This window comes from Buteo buteo, chromosome 10 (genome assembly GCF_964188355.1).
Source record: "Buteo buteo chromosome 10, bButBut1.hap1.1, whole genome shotgun sequence".
NCBI classification, from domain to species: domain Eukaryota; kingdom Metazoa; phylum Chordata; class Aves; order Accipitriformes; family Accipitridae; genus Buteo; species Buteo buteo.
In genome coordinates, this window is record NC_134180.1 from 6739056 (window position 1) to 6753521 (window position 14466).

The following is a 14466-nucleotide window of genomic DNA, read 5'->3' on the forward strand; positions in this document are numbered from 1 at the left end:
TCCCTTCCTTTCCCTTCCCTTCCCTTCCCTTCCCTTCCCTGCCTGGCAAAGGCAAGCCCCTTGCGCCCCGCAGCTGCAGCAGGCAGGCTTTCCGCAGGCAGCCGTGCCCTCCCACCCTTTGCCGCAGAAAGACCTTTTGCAGCCAAACAGAAGTGCCGCCAGGTCGCTGTTTCCTGGTGCTGGAGTGGCAGAGAGGTCTGGGCGTGCGGGTCTCGCCGGAGATCTTGGGTGCAGCCCTGCTCCTGGCAGGGCCGGTGTCACAGCTGGAGCAGGGGACGGGCACACCAGACCCCCTGCACCTCACCGGGCAGTGGGGATGCCCCCCAGGTGCCCTAGCACGCTATTTAACGCGTGGCCCTGCGTACCCCATGCAGGGCACCCAGGGTCTCGGGTCAGCAGGAGCCACAGTGCCCGTGGGGCAGACGTGCCCCTACCCAGCCCAGTGCTCCCAGCTCCTGGCTTGCTGGGGCAGGGCTGGGAGAGGCCACGACACACCCTGAGCAGGGAGAGGGCATCCGAGGGCAGAGGCAGATGGGTACCAGTTACGAAGCAAAACGTGTCCTCGCTCCTGGTTCAGCCCCAGAGAGCCCTGCTGCCGCAGGCTACGCGCTCAGCAGGGATGAGACCTCCTCTGCTGCAGCCAGCAGGACCACGTGTGGGGAGACCAGCCGCCCCCTCCGCAGAGCACAGCCCCCTATCCCTGCCCTCCTCTCTCCCAGACCCACTATCCCACCTCGGTCCCTGCTGGTGGACATCTCCTGATGTGGATGCTGAGCCTCAGAGCACCCTCCCTGTCACCCAAGGAGACGGGCAACTGGTGTGGGTCAAGCAGCAGGTCTCTTGAGCATCCTTCCCCCATCTCTTACGTTGTTACCTGTGTGCACCCCCCCGAGATCTCCCCACACAGCATCTTGGGGCACATGGTGCAGCCCCAGAGCCCCCAGCAGGCAGGTACCGGCCAGGCTCCCGAGGGTGCCCGCGGAGGAGGCGCGATGCCTTCTGAAGTGCCGCAAGAAAACCATGCAACCAGATTCACGTAGCAAGTGTCTCTTCAGCGGGTTTGCCCCTATGTATAGGTGCATCTACTGAATATATATATGTCTTAGCAATAGTATACTGGAAACTGTGCCACGCGTGACTTGGTGGTGCTGAACTAATGCATAGAAAAGTATGGAGGGGTTCATGTACCCTCTAAGTACAAAGTTCCTCCTGTCCAGCCACAGGAGGATCCGATTTTGGGGCACGACGGGTAACCTGCCGGGGCTCCTGGGGGGCACGTGGCTTTGGCACCTGCCCAGTTTGCTCACAGAGCTGCCGGATCCGGGAGGACGGACTGGTGCCAGACTGCCACGGGATGCTTGGGGCAGCAGAGTCCAGTCCAGGTGCTCCAGCCGAGCCGCGATCCCCGGGCCGAGATCCAGGGAGAGCCGGGGTGCCCGCTGCTCCATGCCCACGGGCTGCTGCAGGCTTGGGCATCGGGCAGCAGCCAGCGAAAGCTCTATGTGCATTCCTCTCGTGGCAGGTGAAGATGCGGGTTAACCCTTGGAGAGGAGGACCTGGAGATTTCCCCGTGGAGGTAAAAGGTGCTAACATCCCACCGCCGGCTGCCATGCAGCACCTGCGGGGCATCCAAAATGCATTTCGTGGGCAGTTGAGCAGCTCTGGAGAGGCCGTGGCTGGTGAGAGGAGGTTCCCTCGGCATGCCTCTCACCGGGGCTGGCATGCCCGCTCCTCCCCGGCTGATACAGAGGAGCCACGGCTGAGCACGCTGCCCGCTCCAGCAGCCGGGCGAGGAGCCGGCAGTGCCGTCAGGCTTCTCCCTGTGTAGCTGGGGTCTGGCTGGCAGGGACGGGGCTTCCTGCTCCTCCATGAGGCACGTCCAAAGCCCAAAATGTCCGGAGAGTTTTTGTTTTCGCCCTGTAATTGCACAGCCGGCTGTGAGCTAGTGGCAACTCCTCGAGCAGGTAGTGGCTGCCGGATGGTCCCTGCTCCAGCGGGCATGTACCCACGCACGTCCCTTCCCCAGGTGCCTGCCCCACGCACGGGCCGGGAGCTTCCACACGGAGAAAGTCCAGGTGACGTTCCTCCCCTCTGACCCGGGGAGAGAAGCCGCTCTGTTCCGGTCATCGTCACCAAGAACACGCTGCGTCAATAAATAACCCTCGTCTCAGCCCGCGTCGCTCCTGGGCTCGGGTCAGCAAGCGAGCGGGCGATCCGAAACGTCCCACGCTGCGGCTCTCCTTGCTACCCTTGGGGTTTTCCTCTGAGGCTTCACTGTACAATGAGAACAAGACCAGCTGCCCAGGTTTTATTGCTAAGTCCGAGTGAAGTGGCTTCGGTTTGCGTATGGGGCTCCTCTGGGGACGGGGAGGGATGGGGACCGGGCTGGGGGGAGCAAAGGGTCATTCTTCACTGGCTGACTCTTGGAGAAGGCGATGGATGTCCTGGAAGGAGGGACGATCTTTAGTGTCCCGTCTCCAGCAGCTGAGCATTAGCTTATAGACTGAGTCAGGGCAAAGTGCAGGCTGGGGAAGGTAGGTCTTCGAAACAGAAGGCAAAGATGAGAAAGGGAGAGAGTTACTGCCACGGAAACCAAAAAGCAAAATGCTCCTGGGGAGCCCCATTTCTCTGTGCACCGGTGGGGAGGGGGACAAGCAGACCCCCAGATGGTACAGTGGGGGGGCTGGGGACATCTGCTCATGTCTCCCAGCCTGGCTAAATGCCGGAGTGGGGTTAGGAGGCAAACGGTGCCTCGGGCTGTGTAAAGTGCAGGGTTTGCCATGCCGGGCCCTTCACCAGGACTCCTTCCCAGAGGAGTTCCTGTCCCATAACTCCCCCCATAGCCAAGCTCCCTGTCTGGCCACCTTAAAGTCTTTCCCCAGGTCCCCAGTGTCCCAGGTGCACTACTGCCTGTCCCACCCCTTCCCATCCCATCCCAACCCATCCCATCCCATCCCTACCTGCCGGCCCTGGTCCCGGAAAAACTCGCCGGTGTTTTCGATGACCTGCTCATCGGACAGCTGGGAGTAGGGCTGCTCCCGGCAGAGCGTGAAGGTCTCCCACAGCGTCACGCCGAACGCCCACACGTCACTGGCCGTCGTGAACTTGCCCTGGCCGGAGGGAGCAGAGCAGGGTCGGGCATGGGCATTACCCCATCCTGCTCCATAAGCCCTACGTGCCCAGGGTTCAAAACCTCTTTCTGGATGCTTCAGCTTCCAGATCTGGACCCAGAGTGGGGCTTGGACCCACAGACCTGCTTTCTGCCCAGGGCCAGAGCCTGGTGAGCTCCGGGTTCAGCTTGCAGCAACTGCTCTGAGAGCTGGGGCTTGGTAAGGACCCAGCTCCCTGCAAAGATAAAAATTAACCCTGCTCCCTCTTCCAGGGCTGACCACGGCCAGGAGAAAATGTCAAGCATCCCGCTCAAAGGCTGGACACCGGGCCACCAAAGATCACCGCAGTCCCCCCATCCTGCCTTGAAAAGCTGCTATCGCTCCTGCTTTCTGCGTGCTTCCCCCCAAAGCTGGGCTCCAGGGAGGACAGACTTCCCCGTCCCTTCTGCACCCCCCAGCCCGAGGCAAAGAGGCTGTGAGCAGCCCCAGGACCGTGTCAGCGTCCATCCGAGGACCCCAGCCCCCGCGTACCAGCAGGATGCTCTCCCAGGACATCCAGCGGATGGGGAGCACTGCCCGCCCCTGGATGCGGTAGTAATCCCCGCTGTAGAGATTCCTGCTCATGCCGAAGTCGGCTATCTTGATGGTGTACTGCTTCCCCACCAGGCAGTTGCGCGTGGCCAGGTCTCGGTGCACGAAGTTGAGGGAGGAGAGGTACTTCATGCCGGAGGCGATCTGGGTGGCCATGAACCGCAGGTCGCTGTAGCTGCCCGAGTGGGGACAAGGGAGGACTGAGGTGCAGGAAAGGATGGCAGCCGGGGGGGGGGTACACGGCCCCGAGTGGGGTGCCCCACAGCCAGGCAGGGTGCCTAGAGCAGGCAGCCCTGCCTGTCCCTGCCTGTCCTGGGTGGCATTACCTGACGGTGGGCGTGTGGGCGGCGGGGGGGCTGCCTGCCTGCTGGCGGGACAGGAACTGGTTGAGGTCTCCGTTCTCCATGTACTCGGTGATCATGCACAGCGGGTCATCCGTGATGCACACCGCCAGCAGCCGGATGATGTTGGGGTCTTTCAGCCGCGACATGATCTTGATTTCCTTCAGAAAATCATTCCTTTCCGGAACAGAAACCACACGGATCGGATAGACAGACCCAGAGGGGCACAGAGGTGCGCACGGACCGGCTGAGCGTGCCACCCACCCGCCCAAGCCTTGTGGGGGACCCGTGGGTCCCGTCCCCTGGGACTGGGGGCCATGAGAGGGAGCTCAGGGCTGATCCGCACCCAGCTGTGGAGTGGACTCGGTGGGTAGATGGGGAGCTGGTTAGGACCAGCAAGGACCAAAAGTCCTGAATCCTGGCAGCCCAGCGTCCCCAGCCAGCTCAGACGTATAGTCCTCGCAGGTGCACCAAGCACCCGGCCGCTGGAGGCAGGGGATGCTTTCCGAGCGATCCGGCTCTCCTGGGGGGGCAATACATGGGGGGCAATGCCAGGGCGTGTGCACCCCCCGGCCCCGTACCTGGCATTCTTGTTGGCATCCGCTCGCAGCATCTTGACAGCCACCAGCACGGGGCTGTTGGAGCTGGCGTCCAAGCCCTCCAGGGCAAAGTCCTTGCCTGTGAACTTCTCCATCCCCTCCACTTCGCAGAGATGAACCTGGAGGGGGACAAGGGGCAGCCATTACCTCCGGCTACTGACAGCCTCCCCCGGCCCCCGCAAACTGGGAAGAGCCTTGCCCGAGCCCGGCTCAGAGCAGACCCAGCTCCCACTCACCTCCCCAAACTGGCCTTCCCCCAGCTTCTCCTTGAAGGTCAGCAGCTTCCTGGGGAACTCCTCGACGGCCACGTCCTTGCCGGAGAGCAGGTCCATGGTGAGGGCTGGCACCGAGTAGGTGTTGCCGCCCGTCACGCCCTGCAGGTTCACGATGTCGGCCTCGGCGTAGTGGGGGACGCCCTCGGGGACGCTGGCCTGGGATGGCTTCACGGCACCGCTGCAACCTGGGGTGGGGGACGACAGCGGGGACAGCCCTGCCGTGGGTGTTCTGCCCTGCACCCTCTGCTCCCGGCACCCGCTCACACTCTGGCCACCGGCTCCTCCGTCCCCGTCCTCCCCAGAGCCCCCGGCACGGCTGCGCTCCTGCAGACGTCGCAGGCTGCTCCGCTCCTTCCCCAGCACCGACAAACGCACCAACCCAGCCCCAAGCACCAGATGAGCAGGGATCAGTGCCCAACCTCCGGATCACCGAGAGATGCCAGAGCATCCCAAGGGCAGTGGTGGGGACGCAGCTTAGCCTGGCGGTGGACACCAGTGACGGCTCTCGGCTTTGCGTGACCTCCGAGCTGGGATGCGTGGGAGCTTGCGTGACCTCCCCCCACCCCATGCCAAAATGTTTGGAGACGGGGAGAGGGTGCTGCAGCAGGCTCCGTGCGTGGTCGCTGGCTTTAAGCACGCAGGGTGTCCCGAATCTCACCTGTGTCCTCCTCCCCCGGGGTGAATTCGGGCAGCTTGCGGATCAGGCGGGAGGGCTCCTGGTAGTCAGGTCCCAGGGGGAATATGCGGTCGTAGGTGGAGCTGGACTCCTGCTCGCTGGAGGAGGAGGAGCGGTTGTGGTTGAACATGCTGGATTCGCTGGGCAGGGAGAGGCTGACGGTCATTTCGTCATCCAGCATCCTCCGCGATGCCTGTGAGAAGGGGGGCAAGGGAGGAGAGAGCTGGGACAGGGGGTCCCCGCAGCACTGGTGGGACAGGGTGTCCTATGCTCCATGGCACCGTGGCCATGCCCAGCCCTGAGCCCCCCCTCTCTCGTGCCCTGTCCCACCTGGGGAAGATGTTTTTCCTGAGGCCCCCCCACACACTTCTCTTGTCTGCCTCCATGGAGAAGAGTTTGGCTCCATCACCTCTGTGACTGCCCTTGGTTAGCTGGGAGCTGCAGTGAGACACCCTCAGGCTCCTCTTCCCCAGCCCAGTTTCAGGACAGAGGGATAGACAGGCAGGCAGGTCCCAAAGTCACCGCCCTGCTCAGCTAAATCCCCTTGCTTGGGAGATGGATGCAAATCAGAACCTTCCCGAGGAGGGGAAGGGAGCACCAGCCCCTGCATGGAGTCTGCTCTCCCCGTGCTGACCTTCCAGAAGAACCTGCCCAGGATGAGCCCACCACCCCAGGGCACCACGCCAGCCACCCCACGCTTGCCCACCTTCTCCAGCATCTTCTGCCAGAACTGCCGCCACAGTATGATGACAATGATGGCCACCAGGATGAAGATGATCGCCACCAGGCACCCGATCAGGATCCGCGTGTTGCTGTCGTCTACCTTGAGCGTGGGGTCTGGCAGGAGAAGGGGACAGCAAGAGCCGGTCACGCTGGGACGTGGGGAGAGCCCCTGCCATCAGATGGGGCAGAACCCCCCAGAGCATCTCCCCACGCAGCTCAGGGTGACGCGCTTTTCGATGCCTTACCATAAGTGGTGGGGACCACCGGTACCTCGGGAGGGGCCACCGAATTGTTGTACATGGCTGCGTCTGGCAAGGGAGAAGAGGAGAGCTTGAAGGTGGGGGGCGTGGGTGTCCCACAGCCCCACTCCATCCTTGAACCACCCCCCCAGCAGCGTCCAGTCCCCGCGGGGCTCCTGGCAGCGGGTACCCGACTGGAAGGTGATCTCGCTGAACATCATCCAGGCATCGGCGAAGTAGTACTGGCACTTGATGGCACTGGCCATGCGGTGGAGCAGGGGCACGGTGACGAAGCGGGCGCTGGGGTTCACGTCGTCCAGCACCAGCACCGAGGAGACGGCGCTGGGCTCCCACTCGCTGGCGTCGGCGCGGAAGTAGCACTGCACCTCCTTGAAGATCTTCACCCCTTTGGCGAACATGTTGTTGCAGTGGACCTGTGGGGCAGCCCGTCAGCGCGGCCACGGCGGGGGACGGGGACGGGGGACGGGGCGGGGGGGGGCGCGCGGACCTTCATGGCGGTGAAGTTCCTGATGCGGTCGAACTCGAAGGTGATCTCCACGTAGCCGCCGGCAGTGCTCTCGTTGCGCCAGCCGACGTAGTCGTAGCCCGGCCAGACGTGGTACTCGTGGGTCTGCGTGAAGTCATCCAGCCCCGACACCCCGTCCGTCAGCTGGCCCAGGCCCTCCGTCATGCTGGCGTGTGCGAGGGGGGGAAAAGGGACCGTGACTCTTGCCAACCCCGCAAACTTGCCACCACCCGGCACCCACCCGCCAGCAGCTCCTGGGAAATTCAGGAGGGGTTTTTGTTCTTGATGTTCTCTCTAGAAAAGGCTGCGGGATGCTGAAGATGCAGTGCAGTTAGCGTAAATCCAAGAGAAGGGCTGGGGGTGCTTTCCCCATCACGCTGTCCCCATCACGCTGTGCAGCCTCCCAGAACTGGCCATGTCCCCCACTTCAGGGAGACCCCCCTGAATATTTGCTCTGCTGAGGATCAGCACATCAACCTGCAGACGCAGGGAAGAAACATCCCCATCCCCTCCTGCCCGGTGCGGTGCCCACGACGTGCGCGAACCTGCCTGGTCCTCACCTGTACCCAAACGCCCCGTCGTACACCGAGTCGTTCAGGTAGATGACGGTGCCCCCGGGAAGGACGAGCTGCTGCCCGGCCGGCGCGTTGTAGGACACCAACCCGTCTGCGAGGAAGGGAGGGTAAGCGGCCACCCACGCCGGAGAACCCCACTGCTGGTGAGCCCCGGGGTGCTGCCAGCCCCCCGTGGGATGGACAGCCCCCCAACCGGGCTCTGGGGACACGGGGAAGGGCACAGGACCGCAGCACCCACCCAGCCAGACGCAGCCGTAGAGCTCCACGCGCAGGCAGACGTTCATGGAGTGGTCAGTGACGGGGATGAAGCGGACGAAGCGGGCGATGAGGGGCGGCTCCAGGTCCTTGAGGACGATGTCGTAGGGGTTGGTGTTTCCATCCAGCACCTGGGGAGAGAGAAGCGTGAAGCAGGAGCAGCCCCCCACCCGCCACCCAGCGCAGCCCCCCCCCACACCTCCTCACCTGCTTCCCATGCCGGTTCCTCCAGGAGATCCAACGGGTGCCATCCCGGCTGTAGTTGATCTTATACATGGGGGCAAACTCGTTGCCGTGACCCCCGGCGTGTCGCCCCTGGGTGCCCACCAGCGTGATGAAGTGGAGGGCGCGCAGGTCGATCTGCAGGAATTCCTTCAGGTCGTCGGGCTCCACCGGGATCTCGGGGCACCAGGCGCCATCGCCGTCCTCCGAGTCCAGCCTGCGAACCCGGAGCGGAGGAGCCGTTCGCAGGCGGCCAAAGCTGGTCCCGTGCCCCCCCGCCTTCCACCCCGCCGTGGCAGCCCAGACCCCGCCGTGGCTGTCGCAGGAGGGTCCCCGCACTCACCGTCCGTACTTGGCGGCTGTGGACTCGGACCACTGGCTGGAGGCCGAGATGTCCTCGTCGGGGATGTGCCCGCCCGACATTCCCAAGGGGTACCGGCACACCGCTGCAACGAGACCGGTGGGGCGCTGAGCGGGGCATCCCTCCTCACCTCCCCGGCCAAGATACGTGCTGGAATACGGCATGGCACTGCCGGGGCTGGGGTATATCCACAGCGCCGCAGGGACTGCAGCCCGGGCGGCTCCGGCGCAGCACTCTCCATCCCTCTGGCTTACAGAGCAGGGATGAAGCACGACGGGACGGTCCCGCGCAGGCAGACACCTGCCCGGGCAAATGGAGCCACTGGCCAGAAGCAGATGCCAGCCCAGCTCGAAGCGAAGCTGGGAGCAAGGGGAAGCAGCTCTCCAAGGGCTGCTGGATGTGCCCGGTCCCTGTCCCCAGAGATCCAGCTGCGGTGGAGGGAGAGCCTGGGGACTGGCACTGCTGTCCCCACACTCCTCACTCTGGGGGCACCCAGAGGGCTCGCTCCAGAGGCCGCTCACCCAAAAAAACCCGCCCGCAGCAACCTGTTCTCGACCGTACCGCCCCGCTGCTCCCCCCCACCTGCCTGGGGGAACAAGTGAGAAAGGCGGGCGCTCGCCCTCCCCACTGGCCCCACGGCTCCCATCACCAGCTCCACTCCAGCCCCGGCTGCGAGTGGAAAAGTACCCGGGGTGGCAGGCGGGCTGCGTCCCCGAGTGGCAGCCGGCTCCCCCGGCACCGCATCCACGCTGCTTCCCAGGAGTTATTTTTTCACGCCCGGCTGCCAAGAGAGCTGCTGAAAGGCTGGCTTGTTTGGCCGTGTTTACTGTCTGGCCTCCGGCTCCAGCCCACAGCGCTCCCTCCGCACGCCGCCCCGAGCAAACACCCGCACCGAGGCGGCAGGGCCCCGGCGAGGACGCGGTGCCGGTGCCACCTCCTGCCCCCATGGCCTCCGGCTCGCCCGGTGCTGTGCCGGCCAGGAGCCCGCATCCCAGTGCACGGTCCAGCCCGGCAGCCAGCTCCCATCCTCGGGTCCCCGCACCACAGGGACCATCTCCTGCATCTGACAGGGATGGGCACATCTTCAGCATGAGCATTGGCACAGTGGGGAGCATCTCTTCTTGTCTCCAGCTCTCCCACTTGTGACACTCTGCAGAGCACAGCTCCCACTGAATTCCCATTTAATTCTTGCCGAACCTAGAGCCAGCCCAGCTCCTTTGCCCTGGGTAGTAACCAGCCTGGCCAGGCAAAGCTGGCACTTCCAGCCCTGGATGGCTGCAGAAGAAACAGGATTGCTTCCCTAAGCGCCATGCGACGTCCAGGGAAGACACACCAAACTCTGCCCACGGATGGAAGAAGCCTTTGAAGGGACTTGTTACAGGGATGCCCTGGGGAAACCCTGACGTGCTGAAGGAGCCTGGACATCCCAGAGTACAGGAGGGGGCTGTGCCCTGCAGAAACAACCATTTAAACACACTTCCCTCGCTGATGTCCAGCGCAGTGTTGTGGTTTCTGAGCAGAAGCCAGGCACCTAGTCAAGCCACTTTACTAAAGCCAACCTTGGTTTGCTGCAAAACCGCCAAAGAAAGCACGTCCCAGCGGCAGCAAACAATACCCCGGCACCTTGCCTTCTGCACGCCGCAGCTTCAAAACTGAGCAGGCTCGATGAGCCCCCGATGGAGAAGACCCCCCACTCAGAGCCCGGCGCTCCGGCTGCAGCTCTTTGCCTGTACCCCAATGCCCCGCCAGCCTGTCGGTGCCAGGACGGGCACCCGTGGCACACGCAGGATGTTTTCTGCGTCGCTGGCGGTGGCTGAGCCGCACGCAGGACAGCAGAGTGCCCAGGCAGGCGCCGGCTTGGGCAGCCATTACCCACCGCTCCCAGAGCTGGGAAAATCCCGGAGATGGCGAAGATGACGTGAGCCCAAACTCGGGCACCCTGGCAGGAGCGCAGCCCAGGGAAACGCACCTCACGGCTCTTGCAGCCGCCTGGTCCCCGTCTCACTTACCCGGGTTCACCTGGGCTCTCCCAGCCCGCGGGATGTGCAGCAGCAGCGGCAGCAGCAGCAGCAGGGCTGGTCTGGGGGTGGCCGGCATGTCGGCAGTCCTGCGGAGACAGAGCCAGGGCTCGTCACGCTGAGACTTGGGAATGCCGGTCCTGCTTGGGTCGGCCAGCCGAGGACGAGACCCTGTGTCCCCAGCTCAGCCTCGGAGGAGGAGCAGAGCCCCAAGCCTCACGTCTGCGATGGTGGTCAAAGGGGTCCCGGTGTCCCATCCCCTCCACCGCCACCCCCCCGGGAGCCACGGCATCACGGAGCCACACCGACACAGCCCTGGCACGGGCAAGTAACGTGGCCCTGCCGTGACCCTGGAGCCAACAGTGTGAAACGGTCACGGGACCCACACGAAACTCCCAGGGCCGTGCTCGGGGCCGGCGCCGTCCGGCTCCACCGACGGGCAGAAAGGCTCCGGCCGGGCTGCCCGCCCTTGGATGGCGTTGAAAGCCAGGCGTTGCACAACCCCGTCGTATAACAAAATAATAGCACGTTGCAACACGTGGTTTCCCTGCCTTCTGGCTGGGGAGAGATAATAGCCGATAATCGCCCGAGATTTACAGCAGCGTATTTATTGTGACAGTCCTCTATGGTGGAACGGATCTCAGGGACGTGGGTGACACAGAAAGATGTGACAGAGGGCATGGGCGCCAGCTTGCACCCGCTGCCTCCTGGGGAGTGCGGGATGGGGCTGGAGGGGACCTGGAGGTCCTGGCAACAGGGCTTGGGCCGCAGTAAGGGGAGAAAAAGGGCCAGTGCTGGTGGGGCTCCTTGGAGCAGGGTGCAGCCCGTGGCACAAGGGGATCCCCCCCAGCCCCGGGAGGTGCCTGCTCTCTGATCAGCGCTGCTGCCACAGCCACTTTGCAGGGCAGCGGCCGTCCCCCTGGCTCGGGCTAACCCTCGGCTGTCGGGAACCCCCAGAGCCCGAGCAGCTCCTGCTGCACCCGCGCACCTCTGGGGAACCGCCGCGGGGCACGGCACCGTGCCGGGAGATGCACCGGGGACACCCCGAAGTGTCACCAGCCCTGCTCCAGGCTCCCTGGGCTTCCCATCCCCCTATTTGCCAAGGGGACAATTGTCCGCCTGGGACAACCCTTCACACAAGCACCGGATGCAGATTAGTCCTCTTTTTATTAAAAAAGGCGATTTTAATCTAGTTTACACGCACATTAACCTTTGCAGAACAATTTACTAACCTGGGGGTTAAAGGGACCATAGCTCCTGGCCAAACGGGACCTGGCTGCACTGGAGTGCTGGGGTAAATCCCAGCCAAGACCCACCTTAGCGGGGATGTCTAGGCTGGGCTGGCAGGTCCCCCAGCTGGCCCAACACCAGTGACCCCTCAGGTGGGTGCCTGGTTGTGTCCCCGCACCCACCCCACGCAGGGACCCGCAGCCTTGTCCCCACGGCTAAGAAAAAGCCCAAACCCACCGTGAACCAGCTGCCACACGGCAGATGCCCCCATCCCACGGAGCCCGGCTGGGAGGTGCTGGATACGGCCCTGCTTGCTAGCAAAACCAGGGCTTGGCACGGCAGGAGCGAGGCAGGCTTGCTGCGAACATGCCAGCACCCAAAGGGAGCGCAAAGCCCCGGGAGCTGCCACCCGCACCCTGCTAGAGGCTCTCTGCACCCAGCAGTGCGCTGCTGGATTCCCCGGGGGTCTCTGGTAAACACCACGAGCTCTGCAGGAGGCACAAATAAACACCTGGACTTAGAGTGATTTTTTTCCCCCTTTTTTTCGAAATTTTTTTTTTTTTTTGGAAAGGCACCTATGTGGTTGCCTTTTTTTTTTCCTATTCCTAGCTGGGAGAGTTTAGTTAGTTGCAACTAACTTAGCTGCAACTGGGAATTTCAACTGCATTGCTGAGAGGCGCGCACGAAGCTCCTGTATTTGATGATGGCCAGTTCCCCCAACATTAATATCTCAATTTCCTTCTGCATTCCAAAAAACATCCAGGGATATTTTTTCCCACTATTCTTTCAGGCTGAGTAAACTCTTTAAGCATCAGGATACCAGATGCCGTAATCTCCCACAGGGAATGCATTTACATTTAGTCTAATACAGGGAAATTATCCCCACGCAGCCCCCGTGAAGCGCTCGTCGCTCCTCAGGGGAGCGGGGCTGGGGGACAGCGGGGAGACAGTGACTCAGGCGCCGAGGCTGGGGGCTACAGGACACGCGGTCAAAGCGGCCGAGCAGTATTGGCAACCCAGCTGGAAATCATTTTTGTTCCACCAGCCCTGCAAAAGGGATGGCTTTGCAACGTTTTGTCTGAAAATGTTTGCTGAAAATTTTCAATCACTGGAAAGTTTTAGTGCTGAGAGTTTTTGGAGCTCCTCCCTGGCGTCACTTGGGCTTGGGAGCTTCCCTCGGCCACTGCTTTTTTTTTTTGTTTTTTTTATTCTCCCCCCTTCTTATTCTACGGAAATCACCAGGGAAAATCAGCAGGGAAAAAAAATGAAATCCACATTTGTTTAGAGACAAACCCACCCAAGCCACAATCCCTCTCGCCCCCAGCCCGTGCCGGCTGGTGAAGTCCCTAGTTCTCTTCCCCGGTGGGTGCCGCTGTCCTCGCCGGCACCGGAGGAGCATCATTTGTGGGGAGGGGGCTGGACGGCAGCAGCCCGCACCCCCTGTTCATGCCAGGTCCCGGACGCGGGTCTCGCAGGGGTCCCATTGCAGAGCCCCCCGTCCTCGCACAGGGCCAGGGGCTCCCCTCCTGCTGGGACAGCGGGCAGGTGGGACGTGCCGAGGCCACGCTGGAGGGAACGTTCCCGAGCGGCGAGAGGCTCCCTGTGACCCTGGACCGTGACCCAAGGCATGTGGTGGTTTAGTAAGGGGGTGCGAGACCCCCGGTCGAGCTGGCACTACAGCCCCCAGCATGCTGTGCCGCCGGCGCAGCCTCGGCGGGAGCGCAGTGCGGCATGCCGGGACCCGTAGTCCTTCTCCCCTCCAAAAAAAAATGCCATTTTAGACCTTCTCTGGGTTGGATGCAGCCCCATTTTCTGCAGCAGCAAGTGCCTCCCCAGCCGCGGGCTGGCCGGCTCAACCAGGGGCATCGCAGCCGTCCAGGGCGCGAGGAGCAGCCAGCACCTCACCGCGGCTGCCGGCTGCCCTGGAGAGACCTGCCAGCAGCGCAGCCCACGGCCGTGGGTCCTGGGGACACGGTCCTGTGGGTGCTGCACCCGGCAAGCGTTCTCCGCCAGCTGAAAAACTTGCAGCCCTGCTCCGTGCCACGGCGCACGGCGTCACCCTGCCACGGCGCAGGGCTGCGCGGCATCGCGGCGCGGGGCTGGGAAGCCACGAGTGGGGGCCCAGCACCAGGATGGGGGTGCAGGATGCTCAGGAGCACCGGGCTGGTGGCCCCGTGTCCCCTCCCCGGTGTGACTTGGTGCCTGGCTGGAGGACCCCGGGGACGGCGGAGCCTCTCGACCTGGCCAGCACTGCCACCGGCTCTGCCAACAGACACACAGGCAGGAGCCGAGGAGGGACACCAGGAAACGCCGGCCTGGCACGAGGGGAAAGGCTGGCACTGGAGGGAAAATTAGAGAGAAGGGGCCAAATGTCACCTCCCCAGGTGGGGACGCTGCCCTGCTGCTGCCCCAGCCCCTTCCCAGGCAGATCCTCACCACGGCCCCTCTGTCCGGGCTCTGCCACGGCTGACCCCACGTCCCCCCAAAATCACGAGCCTGGTGGGGGGCAAACGCCTCCCCACGCACCCAAGAGCGACTCACCGGAGCGGGGATGCGGAGGCAGGCGGGCGGGCTCCTCGCCCCTCGCCTGGGCCAGGGGAGCCAGGCGAGGAGCGAACTTCCCTGGGCTGATGCAAGATGCCTCTGGGAGCGCGTTCGCATTCTACGGATTCCTGGGAGCCGGCCAGAAATCCCACAATCCTACATCTTGCACATTTGGTTTCAA

General features: G+C 63.4%; 1 protein-coding gene across 3 annotated transcripts; it reads right to left on the reverse strand.

The window, feature by feature from the left end:
• Positions 1-872: 872 nt before the first annotated feature.
• DDR2 (discoidin domain receptor tyrosine kinase 2) lies at positions 873-14372 on the reverse strand. 3 transcript variants are annotated; one of them, XM_075038372.1, is made up of 17 exons: positions 14283-14372; positions 10503-10600; positions 8476-8578; positions 8118-8349; positions 7894-8041; positions 7641-7746; positions 7063-7246; positions 6745-6988; positions 6561-6623; positions 6299-6429; positions 5575-5785; positions 4878-5101; positions 4624-4760; positions 4028-4219; positions 3642-3876; positions 2961-3110; positions 873-2540 (listed from the first exon to the last, which is right to left on the reverse strand). In XM_075038372.1, the coding sequence occupies exons 2-17, from the start codon at positions 10588-10590 to the stop codon at positions 2403-2405; spliced, it is 2586 nt and encodes an 861-aa protein (XP_074894473.1). In that variant the 5' UTR covers positions 10591-10600; positions 14283-14372; the 3' UTR covers positions 873-2402. The 3 variants fall into 3 exon arrangements, 2 of the variants coding, with proteins under 2 accessions (XP_074894473.1, XP_074894471.1); XM_075038370.1 differs by lacking the exons at positions 10503-10600; positions 14283-14372 and having other exon boundaries at positions 8476-10471; XR_012651965.1 differs by lacking the exons at positions 873-2540; positions 2961-3110; positions 10503-10600; positions 14283-14372 and having other exon boundaries at positions 3710-3876; positions 4028-4203; positions 8476-10476.
• Positions 14373-14466: the final 94 nt, after the last annotated feature.